Raw genomic sequence first — 17,682 nt, forward strand, 5'->3', positions numbered from 1 at the left:
GTTGGGACTGGAGAAATAGCTCAGCTGTTAAGAGCACTGACTGGCTGCTCTTCTGAGGGACAGGGTTCAATTGCTAGCACCCACTGGGTATTCACAACTGTGACTCCAGTTCCAGGAGATCCGACATACATGTGGTGCACATACATACATGCAGGTACAAAATATCCATACACATGAGATAAAATAAATCTTAAAAAAAAAAGCTCCTGTCTCGAAAAACAAACAAACAAAAGCTTGGCAGTTTCTTAAAACAATAACCATAAACTTAAATAAGACCCAGCAGTTCCTGAACATTTTATCCAAAAGAAGTAGAGACTTCTCCAAAGAAGGAAGACATACCAACAGTATTAGACAGCTGTCCTAACAATCGCCTCAGTCTGCAAGAAAAGTAATTCAGTTGCTTAATGTATAAACAATGTTGCATATCCAGTCAATGAGTGCTATTTAGTTTACAAATTTATTATTTAATTTTATAGGGCTTGGGATATAGCTTAGAAGTAGAGCATTTGTCCAATATGTATAGGGCCCTGGGTTTGATCCATAGGACTGAAAAATAATTCATCAGCTGTACATATTACATTCATTAATATTAACAAAATTAAAAAATAGGGATTGGAACCATATACAAACTAGTTATATATGATTTTATTTTATTGTTTTATTTATTTACTCATTTTTCTTTATGATTTTGTGTGTTTTGTCTACTGTATATCTGTGTACCGCATGTGTACTTGGGCCCCAGACAGGCCAGAAGAGATCAGATCCCCTGAAACTGGAGTTTCAGATAATTATGAGCTGCCATGTAGGTGCTGGGAATCAAACCTGGGTTCTCTGGAAGAGCAGCTAGTGTTCTTAACCACTGAGCTATCTCCCTTGCCCTGATTTTATTCCTTTTAGATGAAATATTTAGAAAAGACAGATTTCTAAAGATACAGTCAGATGGTGGTTAGATGGGAGAGGAGATAGGAGTAGGGATTAATTGCAAAGAGGCATGAGTGAACTTCCAGGAGTGACAGATGTTCTAAAATGTTATTATGGTGATGGTTTTACAATTCTGTATAGTTAAGTCATTCGAATTAATACCTATAATGTATGAAATTCTTGCTATATAAAATCATGTGTCAATATACTTTTTTGAAAACATTATATTTATTGGAGCTGGAGAGATGGTTCAGCAGTTGAGAGCACTCTCTGCTCTTACCTGTGTGGGCTTGGTTCCCAGAACCCACATGGCAGCTTACAGCATCCTTAATATCAGGTTCAGAGGATCAGATACCCTTCTTTTGTTTCTGTAGGCATAGGACACACAGGCAGTACACATACATACATTTGAACAAATATTCATCCAAAATAAAAATAAATAAGTCTTTATAAAAAACTGTAGTTTTCTAGTTCAGGCTCTTAACACCCTTGATAGTAACAATGGCCACTTTCTTGGTGCTGTATCTGGACAGTCTTCAGAAATTCCCCCATTCTCACAGATAGTTTTTGTTATGTTTAACAGTCAGAAATAATGCCTAAGGTCAAGAATCAGGAATTGATTCTGGAATAGTACATTAAGCTAATTCTTAGTTTATTAATTAATACTGACCAGTTTTTATAATTCTCATATCAAATTGGGCCTTTTTGGTAATTCTTTAATACTTACTTTCAGACGAGACTGCTTCTACTTAAAAACCTGTTATGTAAACAAGGAAGTCCTCTGACCCAAAAAGAACTTGCACAACTTGCTAGGTGAGTGGTTTTATTCATCTGATTCATCTGTCTTAAGGTATCGGTTTCATTTGTAAAAATTTCTCGTTGTGTGCTGTTTAAAATGAGCTAATATAAAGAATTGTTTAAGTAAAACAAGCTTATTTAAAGTGAGCAATTCATTTTCCAGAAATTTTCTTGTCTTTTACTTTCTTTTTTTTTCTTACCTCCTCTTCCTGATATAAAGGAATTTCAATTTCTCTCTTATAGTAGACCTGAACTAAATATGTAATGACAATATAGTCTTTCTATATATAAAGCTCATAAATATTAAAATAATTTGAGAAGTAAAATCCCTTCATATTTGAGACCAACACAGATACTTTCATATATACTTCCTCTTCTGTATTAGGTAGAAACACATTTAACTTGTTCATCTGAAAACCTACCTTGAACATAGTAAGGAAGTAGAGTATGGTGGTACATACCTTCTCCCAAGCACTCAGGAGATAGAGACAGTTGAGTCATGAATTCAAGGCTAACTTGGGCTACATATAGAGACCCCATCTCAAAGCCAAGAAGTGCCATGGCATTGGAATGACAACTGCAGTGTCTTGCAGTGAAGCCCTGATACTGGTATCTACTCTGACTTCATCAAAACTTTTTTATGTGTGGCTGGGGAGTCACTCAGTGGTTAGGGTATTTTCCACACTTCAGAAGACTCTGATTCCCAGGCAGGCCTTTTCTTTCCATTTCTCTTAAGATGCTCCTCCTTCCTTAAGCTCCCATCATGCCGGCTTTCTCATAAAATTACATTTCTATCCCTTCTCGGTGATCTATCATGGTCTTGAGGCCTGTTCTCTTAATGAACCTGATTCCTGAGAGGTGACTGTGTGGCAGCATCTTTTCCCAAACAGTGCTGCTGCTTTACTATCTTCTTGTTATTATGTATACTAGATGGAAAATTACTAACAGGAAAGATTGTGGGTCAAGAATTCTTTTTTTTTTTTTTTTTTTGGTTTTTCGAGACAGGGTTTCTCTGTGGCTTTAGAGCCTGTCCTGGAACTAGCTCTTGTAGACCAGGCTGGTCTCGAACTCACAGAGATCCTCCTGCCTCTGCCTCCCGAGTGCTGGGATTAAAGGCGTGCGCCACCATCACCCGGCCAAGAATTCTTATAGACTGACTCAAAAGGATTCTTACAGAAGGCAAACAGCATTTTTGATCATAAGCAGGCCAGATACAGAAGATTTAGGACTTTTAGTAAACCCACTCAGAACAGTGTTGGTTTATTTGAACCAAATTCTGCAATAAACCTCATGGGGGGAGCGGGGTGCTGGAGAGATGGCTCAGTGGTTAAGAGCATTGCCTGCTCTTACAAAGGTCCTGAGTTCAATTCCCAGCAACCACATGGTGGCTCACAACCATCTGTAATGAGGTCTGGTGCCCTCTTCTGGCCTGCAGGCATATACACAGACAGAATATTGTATACATAATAAATAAATAAATTTTTTTTTTTAAGAAAACCTCATGGGGTAAGGGGAGGGGAGTTGAGCCTGATAAATGATAAACTATATATTAAACACTTTGTCAGTGTCCTTGTGTGGACACTGATTGCAGGCAGGACTTCCACAGGTTACATCCCTCAAAATGGCAAAAAATAGTTTAAAAAGCTAGGTAGTGGTGTCACATGCCTTTAATCCCAGCAGTCAGGAAGCAGTGTCAGGTGAATCTCAGTGAGTTAGAGGCCAGCCTGGGCTACAGAGTGAGTTCTAGCACCAAAGCTACAGAGAGAACCCCTATCTCAAAAAACAAAACACAAACAAACAAAAAACCAATAAAACAAAAATAGTTTAAATAACTGGGGATCAGTTCAAGATCATCCTTGCTACAAAGCAAGTTTGAGGCCAGTCTAGATATGAGTATAAAATAAATGAGTCTGTTGAGGCATCATATTCAGGTGTGTCTCCTTTTTATAACTACCTTCTATGCCAAACACTTCTTTAATCTTTTCTGTGCTCATTTAAAGAAATTTAAAGACTTTTTAGGTCTCACCTTACTAAGAGGGTGCTCTTTGCCAGTCAACTTACCAATCAAGTCAATGTGACTGGACATGGTAGCACATTCCTTTAATCCCAGCACTGGGAGGTAGTACACTACATAATCAGCCCCCCCCCTTTTTTAATTGATATTTATTGAGTTCTACATTTTTCTCTGCTCCCCTCCCTGCCTCTCCCATCCCCCCGTCGACCCTCCCCCAAGGTCCCCATGCTCCCAGTTTACTCAGGAGATCTTGTCTTTTTCTACTTTCTACTTCCCATGTAGATTAGATCTACGTAAGTCTCTGTTAGTGTCCTCATTATTGTCTAAGTTCTCTGGGATTGTGGTTTGTAGGCTGGCTTTCTTTGCTTTGTGATTAAAAACCACCTATGAGTGAGTACATTGTCTTTCTGGGTCTGGGTTACCTCACTCAAATTAATGTGTTCTAGCTCCATCCATTTTCCTGCAAAATTCAAGATGTTCTTTTTTTTTTTTCTGCTGTGTAGTACTCCATTGTGTAAATGTACCACATTTTCCTTATCCATTCTTCGGTCAAGGGGCATTAGGTTGTTTCCAGGTTCTGCCTATGACAAACAAAGCTGCTATGAACATAGTTGAGCACATGTCCTTGTGGAACGATTGAGCATCCTTTGGATATATACCCAAAAGTGGTAATACTGGGTCTTGAAGGTTGTTTCCTAATTTTCTGAGAAATCATCCAAAGGGGTTGTACCAGCTTGCATTCCCACCAATAATGCAGAAGTGTAGGTGTTGTTTTATCTTGTTGACCATGTCCTTTGTTTTACAGAAGCTTTTCAGTTTCAGTAAGTCCTATTAATTGTTTCTCTCAGTGTCTGTGCTACTGGGGTTATATTTAGGAAGTAGTCTCTGTGCCAATGCGTTCAAGTGTACTTCCCACTTTCTTTTCTATAAGGTTCAGTGTGGCTGGCTTTATGTTGAGGTTTTTGATCCATTTGGACTTAAATCAGCCCCTTTCTCAGAGAAAGGAAAAGTGATTGTGGTTATGTGTTGATTGGCTACTAACAGCTTATAGAGTTGACCTCTCCAAGTGATGTGTTTATAACTTAATGGGGCCTGCTTCAGAGCCTACCTTATCCTAAAGCAGAGGTGTCCTGCATTTTGACATTGCATATGACATAGTCATCTATAAGTGTGTTGGGTCTCATCCATAACTGTCTTCAGATGCATAATGGAGGCTTCAGGTGGTACTGCATGGTTCTCTAATCCTGGAAATTTGAGCTGTTATAAGGGGTGAGCATTAGATTGTGTTGTTCTTATAAATGGGCCTTTCTATGCCCTTAAAACATTAAATCATGGCACTGGAGAGATGGCTGAGCAGTTAAGAGTACTGGCTGTTCTTGCAGAAGACCTAGGTTCAGTTCCCTACATCCACATTGGGTGGTTCACAACCACCTGTAAACTCCAGATCCAGAGGATCAATGCCTTCTGGCCTTTGTTGGCACATGCACACACAGTTCTGTGCATACATACAACCAGGCACACATATACATAGAATAAATAAATATATTTTAGAAGAACGAAAAATCAGACCACATAACTATTAGCTTGCCTCTCGTGTAGAGATTTTTTTGTGCTCTTTCTGTTGGGACTTTTTATTTGTCCCACTGTATAGTTGAGTTTAGTCTCAAGCTTGTGATCCTTTTTCCTGTATCTCATGAGATGTAGGAGTACAGGGAAGTTTTAATCTGCAAAGAAGGTAATTTGTTATCCTCTGCTTCTATTGTTCAGAATGACTGATGGATACTCTGGGAGTGATCTCACAGCTTTAGCAAAAGATGCAGCATTGGGCCCTATCCGAGGTGAGTACGAAAGCATTTGAAACACTAGAACTTTGAATGGTACCATGTTATACATTTAGCCTCTTGAGAGATACATAGTTTTACATTTTATTTATTTATGTATATGATAGTATTTTTTGTTTGTTTTTGGTTTCTGTGTGTAACAGCCCCGGCTGTTCTAGAACTTACTTTGTAGACCAGGCTAGCCTCAAACTCAGAGACCTGCCTGCCTCTGCTTCCCAAGTACTTGGCGGGATCAAAGGCACTAGAGTTTTGCATATATATTTATTTACACCATATGCATGTAGTGCCCACAGAGGTCAAAAGAGGGCATGAGATACCCTAGAACTGAAGTTACAGCCATTTGTGAGCTGTCGTGTGGGTGCTAGGAATCAATCCCTGGTCCTCTTGTAAGAGCAGCAAGTGCTCTTAACCACTAAGTCATAAGTACAAAAGAAGTAAAGTTGTATTAGTTCAAAGCTTGATACAAAACATTATCAGAGTAGAAGTCAGTGTTAGGAATATTTCTTAGAGGAGGTTCTCCCAGGTGGCACCGGGAAAGCATGGCGAGGGGGAGAGAGAGAGAAGCAGAGACCACACTAAACAAGGAGACCGCATGTCCATTCTCTGGTGGGGGGGGGCAGTTTAAATAGCCTGTGGGCGTGGTCTTGACCCTCCCTGGGGAGGGTCACCATTTGGCGGGAGTTTGGATTAAGGCAACTCCCACAGGAGGGGGCTTGAAATGGAGCTTCCTCCCCAATATTCCAAAGATGGATGTCAGGGTCTGGGATGAGGCCCCTGACTAAATACTTCAGTCAGTAGGCATTTTTTTTGTGAAATATATTAAATAGTTGAGGCTTTCTGGAAAAAGTGTTCTCTGTTGCGTGTTCACGGTCTTTTCTTTATTAACGATCTTTAAAATGTAAAAGTATATTGACTAAATGACTCAGTGCTAAAAGAACCTGAGTTCAGTTCCTAGCACCCATGTTAGATGACTCATAACTGCCTGTAACTCCAGCTTCAGGGGGATATAGTGCCTCTAGCCTCCAGGGGCACCTCTCCTCTACTACAGGTCCCCCACGCACATAATGATTAATAATAATAATAATAATAATAAATCTTTTAAAATGTAAGGCAATCTACAGAACATGTGAAAATAGCCCATAAGCGTTACAAAACACCCCTTTTATAAGACCTTTTCTTGCTTTCTAAAACCTTTGGTACTCCTCTAAACCCTAAGTTTGGATCTGTCTCTATATTGGAGATTTACACAGTAATTTTTTTATTGAAGAATTGCTGCAGACCTCTTAACAAGTTTTAGAAACTTGTCTCGAAAAACCCAACCCCCTCCCCCAAAAAAGAAAGATTTAGCACTTTGAATACCAGAAGGTAGGTATGCTGGCACAGGCTTGTAATCCAGCTATTTGGGAAGATGACAGAGGAGGGTCACAAGTTCAAGGCCAGTATGGACTAGTGAGTGAGATGAAGGCTTGCCAGTGTAAAAGAGAGCATCAGCTCAGTGATTGCCTTACATGTCCAAGACCATAGTTCAGTTCCTGGTACTACAAATAAACAACAGAAACCTAAGGGCTAGGAGATGACTCAAGTAGGTAAGAGCACTTGCTGTGCAAAAACACTGTCTCGAGAAAAAAAAAACTGAAATCAACCCTGAGTTTGAATCCCAGCATGCATATATAAAAACTAGATATGACTCCACATGCCAGTAACCCCAGTACTGGGGAACAGTTCCCAGAAATTAGCTAGCCAGCCAGCTTAACCAAATACTGAGATTCTGGGTTGGCAAGATACCTTGTTTTTATGTCACTGTTATTTTAGATTTATTGTTTGTGTATTTATGTGTGTGTGAGTACACATGCTTGTGTGCCAGCAAGGAAGCCAGAAGAGGGAGTCCGGGTGACCTGGACTGTCACTCCAGGTCTTTTACCTTCACGTAGGATATCTCTGTGAGCCTGGGACTCAGGTTTGCTCGACTAGACTAGAATTAAGCAGACTCTAACAATCCTCTTGTTGTAATGGATTAATTAAAAGTGCTGCCGGATCCCCAGAGGCTGCAGCAGCAAGAACCCTGCAGGCTGACAGCAGTGGGCTATGTGGCAGAGGGGTGGGAGGGAGAGACAGAAGCTGCCTCTTCGAGAGGGTGAGGGAAAAAGAAGGAACTCAGGCTGCAAGCAGGAAGGAAGATCTGCCTGCCTCAGTGTACTTGGAGGGGGAATGGGTGTGGCTTGTCTCTTAAAGCGACAGGAGAGACCATTACACTGTGTCCCTCTCCCTTGCAGCATAGGGCTTGCACTAGGTGCTGGATCAGAACTCCAGGCTTCATAATTGTTATGAAGTACAGTTAACCACTGAGTAGCTTTCCAGCCCTCAAGGCCCTGTCTTTAAGGAATAAGACAGAGAATACTAGAAGATAACACCTGCCATTCTTCCCTGAAGTTCTGTGTGCATGCTTGTGCACATACAGGCATATATAATGGCTCATACATACCAAAAACGTTGAAAACAAATGGGAAGAAAAGAAGTAAAGCTAGCTGTCTGGAATCCAAGGAAATAATCAACAGCAGAGAACACCCTCCACCTCCAGACAGAGTTTCTCAATAGCTTTAGATTTTGTCCTGGAACTTGTTGTATTGACCAACCTGCCCTTGTGCTGGGAGTGCTGGGATTAAAGGCGTGTGCCACCACCGCCCAGCACAAATTCTTAAGACAGTGTACTTAGACAAACATAATAGTAGAACAGATATCCAAGCCCAAGTCTTGGTCCTACAAAAAATCCTTAGAAGGTCCTCACATGGTCACTGATTCCCAGGTCCCTGTCAGAAGCCCATGTTTGTAGAAGAAATACTTCTGAACTTCTCAAAGATAAGTCCCCATGGGGTAGAGGGTCCTCAACAACAGAAATATTTTAATCTCCTCAAAGTTAGATTCCCCCTCCTCAAAAAACAAAAAAAAAAAAAACTCCCGAAGAACCAGTCTTGCCTCAGCACATTCTTTCATTCTCCCAAAGGTAAGATCACAATGTTGGAGGCCATCACAAAGGGGATACATTTCCACCTCCCAGAAGCAGTCAGCTGTAGAGAGCAGCGTGGAGCCACACCTGATGGCTATGTGTAGAGAGCTGCGTGGAGCCGCACCTCATGGTGCTGGCTCCCGCCCTCCGTGATCCCGAAAGCGAGTGCTCTCTGTGATAATCAACTCCTATTACGGCTAAGGCCTGACTCATGCTATTATCACGCAATGATTGTCAGCTGCTTGCATATGCGTGGACCTATGGGCAGTGCCCACCTGGCAATCCGAGGTTGGCGGCCTGTGCCTTTTTAAGGGCTGGAAGAGGTTTGCCCGGAGAGAGAGAAAGAGAAAGATTGCTGTGAACAAGGTCCTGAATAAACTGCTTGCAAGAAGAGCTCCAGTGTTGCGTCTTCCTTACAGGTCTAGGCGGGCACGACAGTCAGCCAATGGGCAGGGCACAAGCAGTTTGCATCTTCTCAACAAGTACCCGCTGGTATACTTAAAATGGCTCCCAGAAAAACAGTCAGTCCTTGATGTTCCTTCCTTCCTGACTGCTAACACTTACTTACAAGAAGTGATTCTCCAGTGAGCAGAGTGACTGACCAGATTTGGGTGACTGAGTCTGATACCAGTTTCTGCCTCCAGGCTGCTTTCCCAACTGCAGAACAATACACAGACTAAGCATCAAATGAGACTTTTATTCTTAGTCAAGAGTAGAAATGCAGAACAGATATGGAGGGATGGCCCAGAGCTTTAGAGCACTTGCTGTTCTTCCACAGGACCTAGGTTCAGTTCCCAGCACCCACATAGTGAGTGGCTGTCAACCACTCTAACTCCAATTCCATAGGTTCTGACACCATCTGTCTTCTGGCCTCTGCAGACAACAGACGTGCACATAGTACACAGATATACATGCATGCAAACACCTAAAACATATGATATAATAATTAAAAAAAAGGAATGGGGGCTGGAAAGATGGCTTCAGTATTAAGAGCACTTGCTGCTCTCATAGTACTCAAATAGGTTTCCAGCACCCACATTGGATGGCCTACAACCACTTGTAACTGCAGCTCCAGAGATCTGATGCCCTCTTCTGGCCTCTTGAGGTACTTTCACACATGTGGCACACACAGAGTCATAAATTAAAAATAATTCTTTTTTTTAAAAGTAGAAATGGGAGAGCAATTTGCAAATAAACTTCTCTGATGTGTCAATTTTTTATAGTGACTAAGGAGCAAGAAAACTGGATGGTTTGTTTCTTTTGGCAGTGCTGGGCATTGAGAGCCTCTAAATCTAGGGGCTGGTGAGATGACTCAGTAATTAGGAAGACTGGCTGTTCTTACAGAGGATCCAGATTCAATTCCCAGCACCTACAGGGCAACTCTAAACCAACTATAACTCCAGGGAATTGCAATGCCCTCCATATTTAACAGGTAGTGCATGTGGTGCAACGACACACATGCAGACAAAACACCCATACACATCAACTAATTTATTTATGCCCGGTAGTTGTGGTGTGAGCCTTTAATCCCTGCTCTTAGGAGGCAGAAGCAGGCGATGGATCTTTGAGCCCAATGACAGCCTGACCTACAGAGCAAGTTCTAGGACAGTCAAGGTTACACAGAGAAATCCTGTCTTGAAAAACAAAAAATAACTTGGGAGGCAGAGGCAGGTGGATTTCAGTGAGTTTGAGGTCAGCCTGGTCTAGAGTGAGCTCCAGGACAGCCAGGACTACTACACAGAGAAATCCTCTCTCGGAAAAAAAAACAAAAAACAAAAACAAAACCCTAAAACAGCAACAACAACAAAAAACAAAACAACAACAGCAACAAAAATCTTTTATAACAAACAAGTTACTTTCTTCTTAGTTCTATTTCAAGTTTATTTATTTATTTGGTTTTTCGAGACAAGGTTTCTCTGTGGTTTTGGAGCCTGTCCTGGAACTAGCTCTTGTAGACCAGGCTGGCCTCGAACTCCCAGAGATCCGCCTGCCTCTGCCTCCCGAGTGCTGGGATTAAAATAGGCGTGCACCACCACCGCCCGGCTTCTATTTCAAATTTATAAGTGGTGGTTTGGAGCTATATGCAAGAAACTGAATGTCTACATTTCCTCATTTACTATTTTTATTGTATGTGCTGTCTGTGCGAATGTCTTTTGACTTTAATGATGTGCATTGCACAGGTACTATGAGATCACTGTACTTACATTTGCCAATACGAAATTTAAACTTAAAATATTTTTTAAGTATCTGACTTATCTTTTACAGAACTGAAACCAGAGCAGGTGAAGAATATGTCTGCCAGTGAGGTATGTATATTTTATGATTATTTTTCTTCATTTGAATCCTCTATAAGACTTGTAAATTTTTCTACTCTATTTAATTAGAAACAAGACAATTTTAACTTTGTTTCATTTAAATATATAAGTCTTATAAATCAGTTACTATGCTGTATTTTAGTAATGGTTAAAAATGTAGTCATTTAATCAAGTTATGTAAGCACTGAGTGAAAAGCTACAAGAAACGTGATTTCGTATGTTAGGAGGATCCCTAGGGATGGAGCTTAGTGATAGAGTGTGTGCCTTGCACGTGTAAAGGTCTGGTGTTGGGTTCTCAGCAATATCAATAGTAGGAAGCTTCATATGCTGCTAAAAAGCATCATTCCCAGCTCATGTTTATTGTAACCAACCCTTTTCCTTTGTGATGAACCTGGTATGAACTTAGAGATATACTTGTGGGGAATGGAAGGTGGACCAGTGTGCAATCTTAGGGCACGATGGAGAGAAAAACCAGAAGTAGAATAAGTTTGGGTTGTTGTCTTAGTTACTTTCCTATTGTTGTTACAAAACACCATGACCAAAGCAACTTGAAAAAATAGCAGAATGGCAGTAGGCAGGCAGGCACGGCACTGAAGCGGAGACCTTACGCCTTTATCAGCAAGAAGGAGGCCAGGAAAGAGACATACTGCACCTGGCATGGGCTGTTGAAAACTCAAAGAGCACCCCAGTGACACACTTCCTCCAACAAGGGACAGTTCCACCAACTTTAGATTAAGCATTCAAATATCGGAGCCTTGTGGGAGTGGGGTGTGGGAGGCATTCTCACTCAAACCACTGTAATTATACATCCCAGAGGTAGAATTTAGGTTTGTTTTCTGTTGCTTTGTCAGATTTTTTTCTAATGTCTTCTGTTTTTTTTTTTTTAGTGAAGAAAACATATGCTATGAAATATTAATATACAAATAATAACAGTGTATTGGCATAGATTTTGTAGGTGTCTTGTATAGCAAACTTGCCTAATATGTAATATAAAAATATATTTAAATGATTAGCATGATTTTTCTAAGAATATGTTTATCTTATAAAATTAACAAAGTTCCATTTTAATTTATTTACTGCATACATGTTCATCATTTCTTTCTATGTCACCTTTTTTTAATCTAGATGAGAAATATTCGATTATCTGACTTCACAGAGTCCTTAAAAAAGATAAAGCGCAGTGTAAGCCCTCAAACCCTAGAAGCATACATCCGCTGGAACAAGGACTTTGGAGACACCACTGTTTAAAGCAATGCCTTTGTAAGCCTGCAGAACATTCTACTTAACAAGAAACACGAGCTTCAGAGAAGTTATCAGCCACAGGAACTCAGACTTCGTTTACAGGACTTTTTAGAGTTTTCCTTTTTGCGCACCAAACTTGAAGAGGAACAAAAAGACAGACCTAAATAAAATATGCAATGTGAATGGAATTTTTGTTTAAGGCCTTCTTGCCTGGTGGTCAATGGTTTTTTTCAGTGGGCACTGTTAGTTAGAGCACAGCAAAAATAGATTCTAGCTCCTTATTGAGAGTAATCATTATGTAAATAATAATTTGTATATTGTGTTCAAATGAAAGTATTTCAGAGACAGTGACTGGTAGACACAAAGAGCTCGCTGTTGTCTGTCTCCGGCGTTTTTCTTCAACACTCTCTGTTCTGGTTCCCTTAGCTCCCTGTTACCTTACCTTAGTTACCAACCACTCGGAGTTCTTTCCTGCTTTTCCTACAACTTCAGCGTGCCAAATGGAAACCTTTTCCATCTGCAGTAAGAAAGAGCTACGCCAAGGCTTTTTTCAACCTAGATATACAAACATTAAACCATTAGTACTTTCTTTTATGTTTTGTTTTTCTATTTTATTGCCTTGCTGCCAAACAGTTTAGAAAGCAATATTATAGCAACAGAGAATCTGGCACAACAAAGGTTTGAAGGTTTGAGTCACTCTGTCATGTAACATGTAGGTCAGTCCTCCTGTGCCCTGCAGTATTTTTTTTTCTAATACACCAGAAATCCCTTGCAGATTTAATTTATTCCAGCTGGAATTTAGTTTTTGTGTTGGAATTATTCTAGTATTTTAGAGAGCTGATGTTAAGTGCTATAAATTGCACCAGTGTGAAAGAAGGGACATACTAGGAGGTAGCACATTTCTAGTTTATTGCTGATTACTTTCCTAACAGGATCATTAAATGCCAGTGACACTACCATCTTTTTACTAATTGCCATTCCTTCCATGAAACTTAAAAATCCGAATTTTTCTACACGGCATATATTTTATAGGTCTCCTGTTCTTGCTTTTTAACTAAAAAGCTCTAGTTTGTTGATCTACCTTTTGTTTCCATAATTGTATAGTAATTCTTTGTTGTTTGTATAAATATGGCTGGACTTTTATCACAAAAATGCATTATAGGAAGTAGAGGCTCATGTGTGGCCTTTTAAGAATTGTATAAAGGCAAAATGATATTTGCCATTAGTTTACTGGTTAAAAGTTTGTTTACAGAAATTTTCTTTGGTGCTTAAATGATGCTTTGTAAAATATCATAGGTAGAAAGAATGGTTTTGTGGTAGTAACACCATCTTCTCATGTAAGAAAGATGTTTGAGGAAATACATTAAAACACTTGTCCTCCCCCAGGTAAAAATTTATGATAAAGACTACATCCTCAGTTTTACTCTTGGTCTTATTAAAGATTTTATTTAAACATAGAAGATGGTTTATTTCTTAGATGCATATGCTGTTTATGGCTGTAATTTAAGTCATGTCTCTTTTAATCATGATTTCAGACACCCCTGAATGATAAAAATGAAGTTTAGATAAATAGGAAAACAATTTAAACCAAAGCTGTGCATATTTTTGGTTCTGACTAGTGTCTGTTCAAGGTTCCAGATGTTAGAGCATCGTTAGAGCTTGCTGACGATGCAAGCCTGTGGTGATGGTGCAGCAGTTCTAACCCAGATGTCTACAACAAAGCTTAGACTTCATTGTGTTTTCGTTTAGGAAGGGATTGACAGCATTGCCACTGTTTATGTATTGAACAGGCTCCAGGTCAGTTATTACAATAGAAGAGTCTTTAAAGTTAGGGTTAGTTTATGATTCTTTCCAGAAGAGTTTTAAGAGGTAACAAAATTTTCCTTTGTCTAAAAGGTGCAGAAGTTGAGTTACACTAAACTGAGTCACAGGTATCACCGTGTGACTGTCATCAGTGTGTAGACGCTCCTTTGTTCATCAGGCAGGAGGTTCAGCCAGTATGAGAGAACACTTTCTGTGATGTCTTATGACCCAGGTTTATTTTAGGCTTTTTGTTATTGTTTTTCAAACAGGGTCTCATGGAGCCTAAGCTGGCCTAGAACTCAATGAGTAGCCTATTCCTCTTTCTTCCTCCACCTCCGAGTGCTGGGATGCCAGTGTGCACCCCACACTGGGACGTTTGTTCTTTTTCAGTAAGTATAGATTTTGCTGGGGATTTCCAAATTAACATTAGATTTTAATTTATATTAATTTTAGATTTTTGTATTGAGCTCTGTTTATTGTTCAAGATGATGTTTAAAAAGTAAGGATTGGGTGTGTTCATGTTGACATGACGGAGTCCTGGTAAGCTCGGTGAACTTACTGATGACCTAACTGAGCCAGAGGAAAGACTCAATACCATCTTTCCAGATCTGCTAGGGCTACAAAGCTTTCCCGAGACTAGAAGCCAATTGGATTTATTTTCGTCTTTTTGTGCTTAAGGTGTAACTGGACAAACAGAATTTTAAGTTAAATTTTAAGTTAAAGTGGTATTCTTTGTTTATAATGTAAAATTGTTTATGTTTCATACAAAACTAACTTTTTTGTAGAATGAATGGCTTACAGTTTGCTTTTCGGATTCTTAAGGCAGATTATTTTCCTTTAAATGTCTGTCTCAATTTTAGTCTTAACTTTTTACTTCTACAAAAGGAATGACTTAAAGGGTACATTCAGCTGCATAAAATGGGTTTTTATCCTAATTAATTTTATTGTAAATAAATGATAAACTTGGTTTTGCCTTAATTTTGTATAGTTTGAATCTTTGATATTTCAGAGGTTGCAATTTGATGGAGTCTTTTGTAACTCTTATGGTAATAAACTCTGAACAAAATATACATAACAATGACCGGAAGGCTCTGAAGAGCAAAGCAAACTAGTCAGAAGTGACAAAAATCCCAGTGTTTGAAGAGTTCTGTTATGTGTCAGTTTCCAGCTTGTGCAGTTCATTTGAAAGTAAAATTCAAGCAGAATGGTAGCTACTTGTTCAGTTGAAAAGGTATCTCAGGCTTCTGAGACAGCTGGAAATGAGAACAGAAATCTTGGAAAGGCATGGGATAAGTTAGCCCACATCAACTACACATTCTGATTCCTTTCAAATCATCGGTACTTTCTAAAATTTTACTTATCTAGCAGGATATTCAAAGGAACCCAGCAGATAGCAAAGTCCAAAGAATTGATCAAATTGAGCATATTCCTGTAATCCCAGGCCTTGGGTGGCTGACAACTGCCAATTCAAGGCCTATTTTGCTTAAATTCCATTGAAATTACTAAGAAACTCCAGCCTGGGGTTTTTTGTTTGTTTCTTTCTTTTGGTTTTTGTTTTTTTGTTTTTCCCAGCCTGGGTTTCTTAGACCCTATCTCAAAACAGACAAATAAGCCTGTCATGATGGTGAATGTCTTTAATCCCTGCACCCAAATGGCAAAAAGTGAGCAAACTCTTGAGTTCTGAGGTTAGCCTGTTCTACAAAGAGAGTTCAGCACATTGAACCTAATAGAAGAGAAAGTGGGAAGTACCCTACAACAGATGGGCACAGGAGATCGCTTCCTATGTGTAACCCCAACAGCACAGACATTAAGGGCAACATTGAATAAATGGGACCTACTAAAACTGAGAAGCTTCTGTAAAGCAAAGGGCACTGTCACCAAGACAAAAAGGCAACCTACTGACTGGGAGAAGATCTTCACCAACCCCGCAACAGACAAAGGTCTGATCTCCAAAATATATAGAGAACTCAGGAAACTAGACTTTAAAATGCTAATTAACCCAATTAAAAATTGGGGCACTGAACTGAACAGAGAATTCTCAGCAGAGGAAGTTCAAATGGCCAAAAGACACTTAAGGTCATGCTCAACCTCCTTAGCGATCAGGGAAATGCAAATCAAAACAACTTTGAGATATCATCTTACACCTGTCAGAATGGCTAAAATAAAAAACACCAATGATAGCCTTTGCTGGAGAGGCTGTGGAGGAAGGGGTACCCTCATCCATTGCTGGTGGGAATGCAATCTTGTGCAACCACTTTGGAAATCAGTGTTTCGGTTTCTCAGGAAATTCAGGATCAACCTACCCCTGGACCCAGCAATACCACTCTTGGGAATATACCCAATAGATGCCCTATCATATGACAAGAGCATTTGTTCAACCATGTTCATAGCAGTATTATTTGTAATAGCCAGAACCTGGAAACAACCTAGATTCCCCTCAATGGAAGAATGGATGAAGAAAGTGTGGAATATATACACAGTAGAGTACTACGCTGCGGTAAAAAACAATAACTTCTTGAATTTTGCATGCAAATGGATGGAAATAGAAAACACTATTCTGAGTGAGGTAACCCAGACCCAAAAAGATGAATATGGGATGTACTCACTCATAATTGGTTTCTAGCCATAAATAAGGGTCACGGAGTCTACAATTGGTGATCCTAAAGAAGCTAAGTAAGAAGGTGAACCCAAGGAAAAACATATAGTTACCCTCTTGGCTATGGGAAGTAGACAAAATTGCCAGGGAGAAAATTGGGATCTTGGGGGTGGGGTGGGATGGGGGTAAGGGGAGATGGGGAGAGAAAAGGGAGAAGGGGAGGATGGGGGGAACTTGGGGAAAAAGGAGGATTGGGATAAAGGAAGGTTGGATAGGGAAGCACGGAAGCACAATTCTTAGTTAAGGGTTGGCAAGAGACTTGAACCTAGAGTGGCTCCCAGGAGCCCAAGCCGAGGTCCCCAGTTAGTTCCTTGGGCAGCTGAGGATAGGGAACCTGAAATGACCCTAGTCTATAGCAATACTGACGAATATCTTGCATATCATCATAGAACCTTCATCTGGTGATGGATGGAGATAGAGACAGAGACCCACACTGGAGCACTGGACTGAGCTCCCAAGGTCCCAATGAGGAGCAGAAGGAGGGAGAACATGAGCAAAGAAGTCGGGACCACGAGGGGTGCACCCACCCACTGAGACAGTGGAGCTGATCTACTGGGAGCTCACCAAGGCCAGCTGGACTGTTACCGAAATAGCATGGGATAAAACTGGACTCTGAACATGGCGAACAATGAGGGCTGCTGAGAAGCCAAGGACAATGGCACTGGGTTTTGATCCTACGCAATGTGCTGGCTTTGTGTGAGCCTAGCCAGTTTGGATGTTCACCTTCCTAGATATGGATGGGGGGGGGACCTAGGACTTACCACAGGGCAGAGAACCCTGACTGGTCTTTGGAGAGGGAGGGGGAGAGGAGTGAGAGGAGGGGGAGAAGGGTGGGAGGAGGGGGAGAAGGGTGGGAGGAGGGGGAGGGAAATGGGAGGCTGGGAGGAGGTGGAAACTTGTTTTTTTTTCTTTCTTTTCTCAATGAAAAAATAAATAAATAAATAAATTTAAAAAGAAAAGAGAGTTCAGGCCATCCAGGGAGGGCTACTCAGTAGACCTGTCTCACAAAACTAACAACACAAAGACAGCAAAGTGTACACAAGAAAACTGCTTGGGGATAGTTTTGAAATTGAAAATTGAAGCCAGGC

The 17,682-nt window shown here is 40.4% G+C and overlaps 1 protein-coding gene across 4 annotated transcripts in view; it reads left to right on the forward strand.

Annotated features, from left to right (window-relative positions):
- Positions 1–12,323, forward strand: part of Spast (spastin) — a 47,936-nt gene extending 35,613 nt beyond the window's left edge. For all 4 annotated transcript variants that reach the window (XM_075954969.1, XM_075954971.1, XM_075954970.1 and 1 more), the window contains 4 exons: positions 1,655–1,734; positions 5,501–5,571; positions 10,844–10,884; positions 12,019–12,323. In XM_075954969.1, the coding sequence (XP_075811084.1) occupies positions 1,655–1,734; positions 5,501–5,571; positions 10,844–10,884; positions 12,019–12,141 (315 nt within the window). In that variant the 3' untranslated portion in view covers positions 12,142–12,323. The remainder of the gene's footprint in view (positions 1–1,654; positions 1,735–5,500; positions 5,572–10,843; positions 10,885–12,018) is intronic.
- Positions 12,324–17,682: the final 5,359 nt, after the last annotated feature.

Source organism: Microtus pennsylvanicus, chromosome 21 (genome assembly GCF_037038515.1).
Source record: "Microtus pennsylvanicus isolate mMicPen1 chromosome 21, mMicPen1.hap1, whole genome shotgun sequence".
In the NCBI taxonomy this organism is placed as follows: Eukaryota; Metazoa; Chordata; class Mammalia; order Rodentia; family Cricetidae; genus Microtus; species Microtus pennsylvanicus.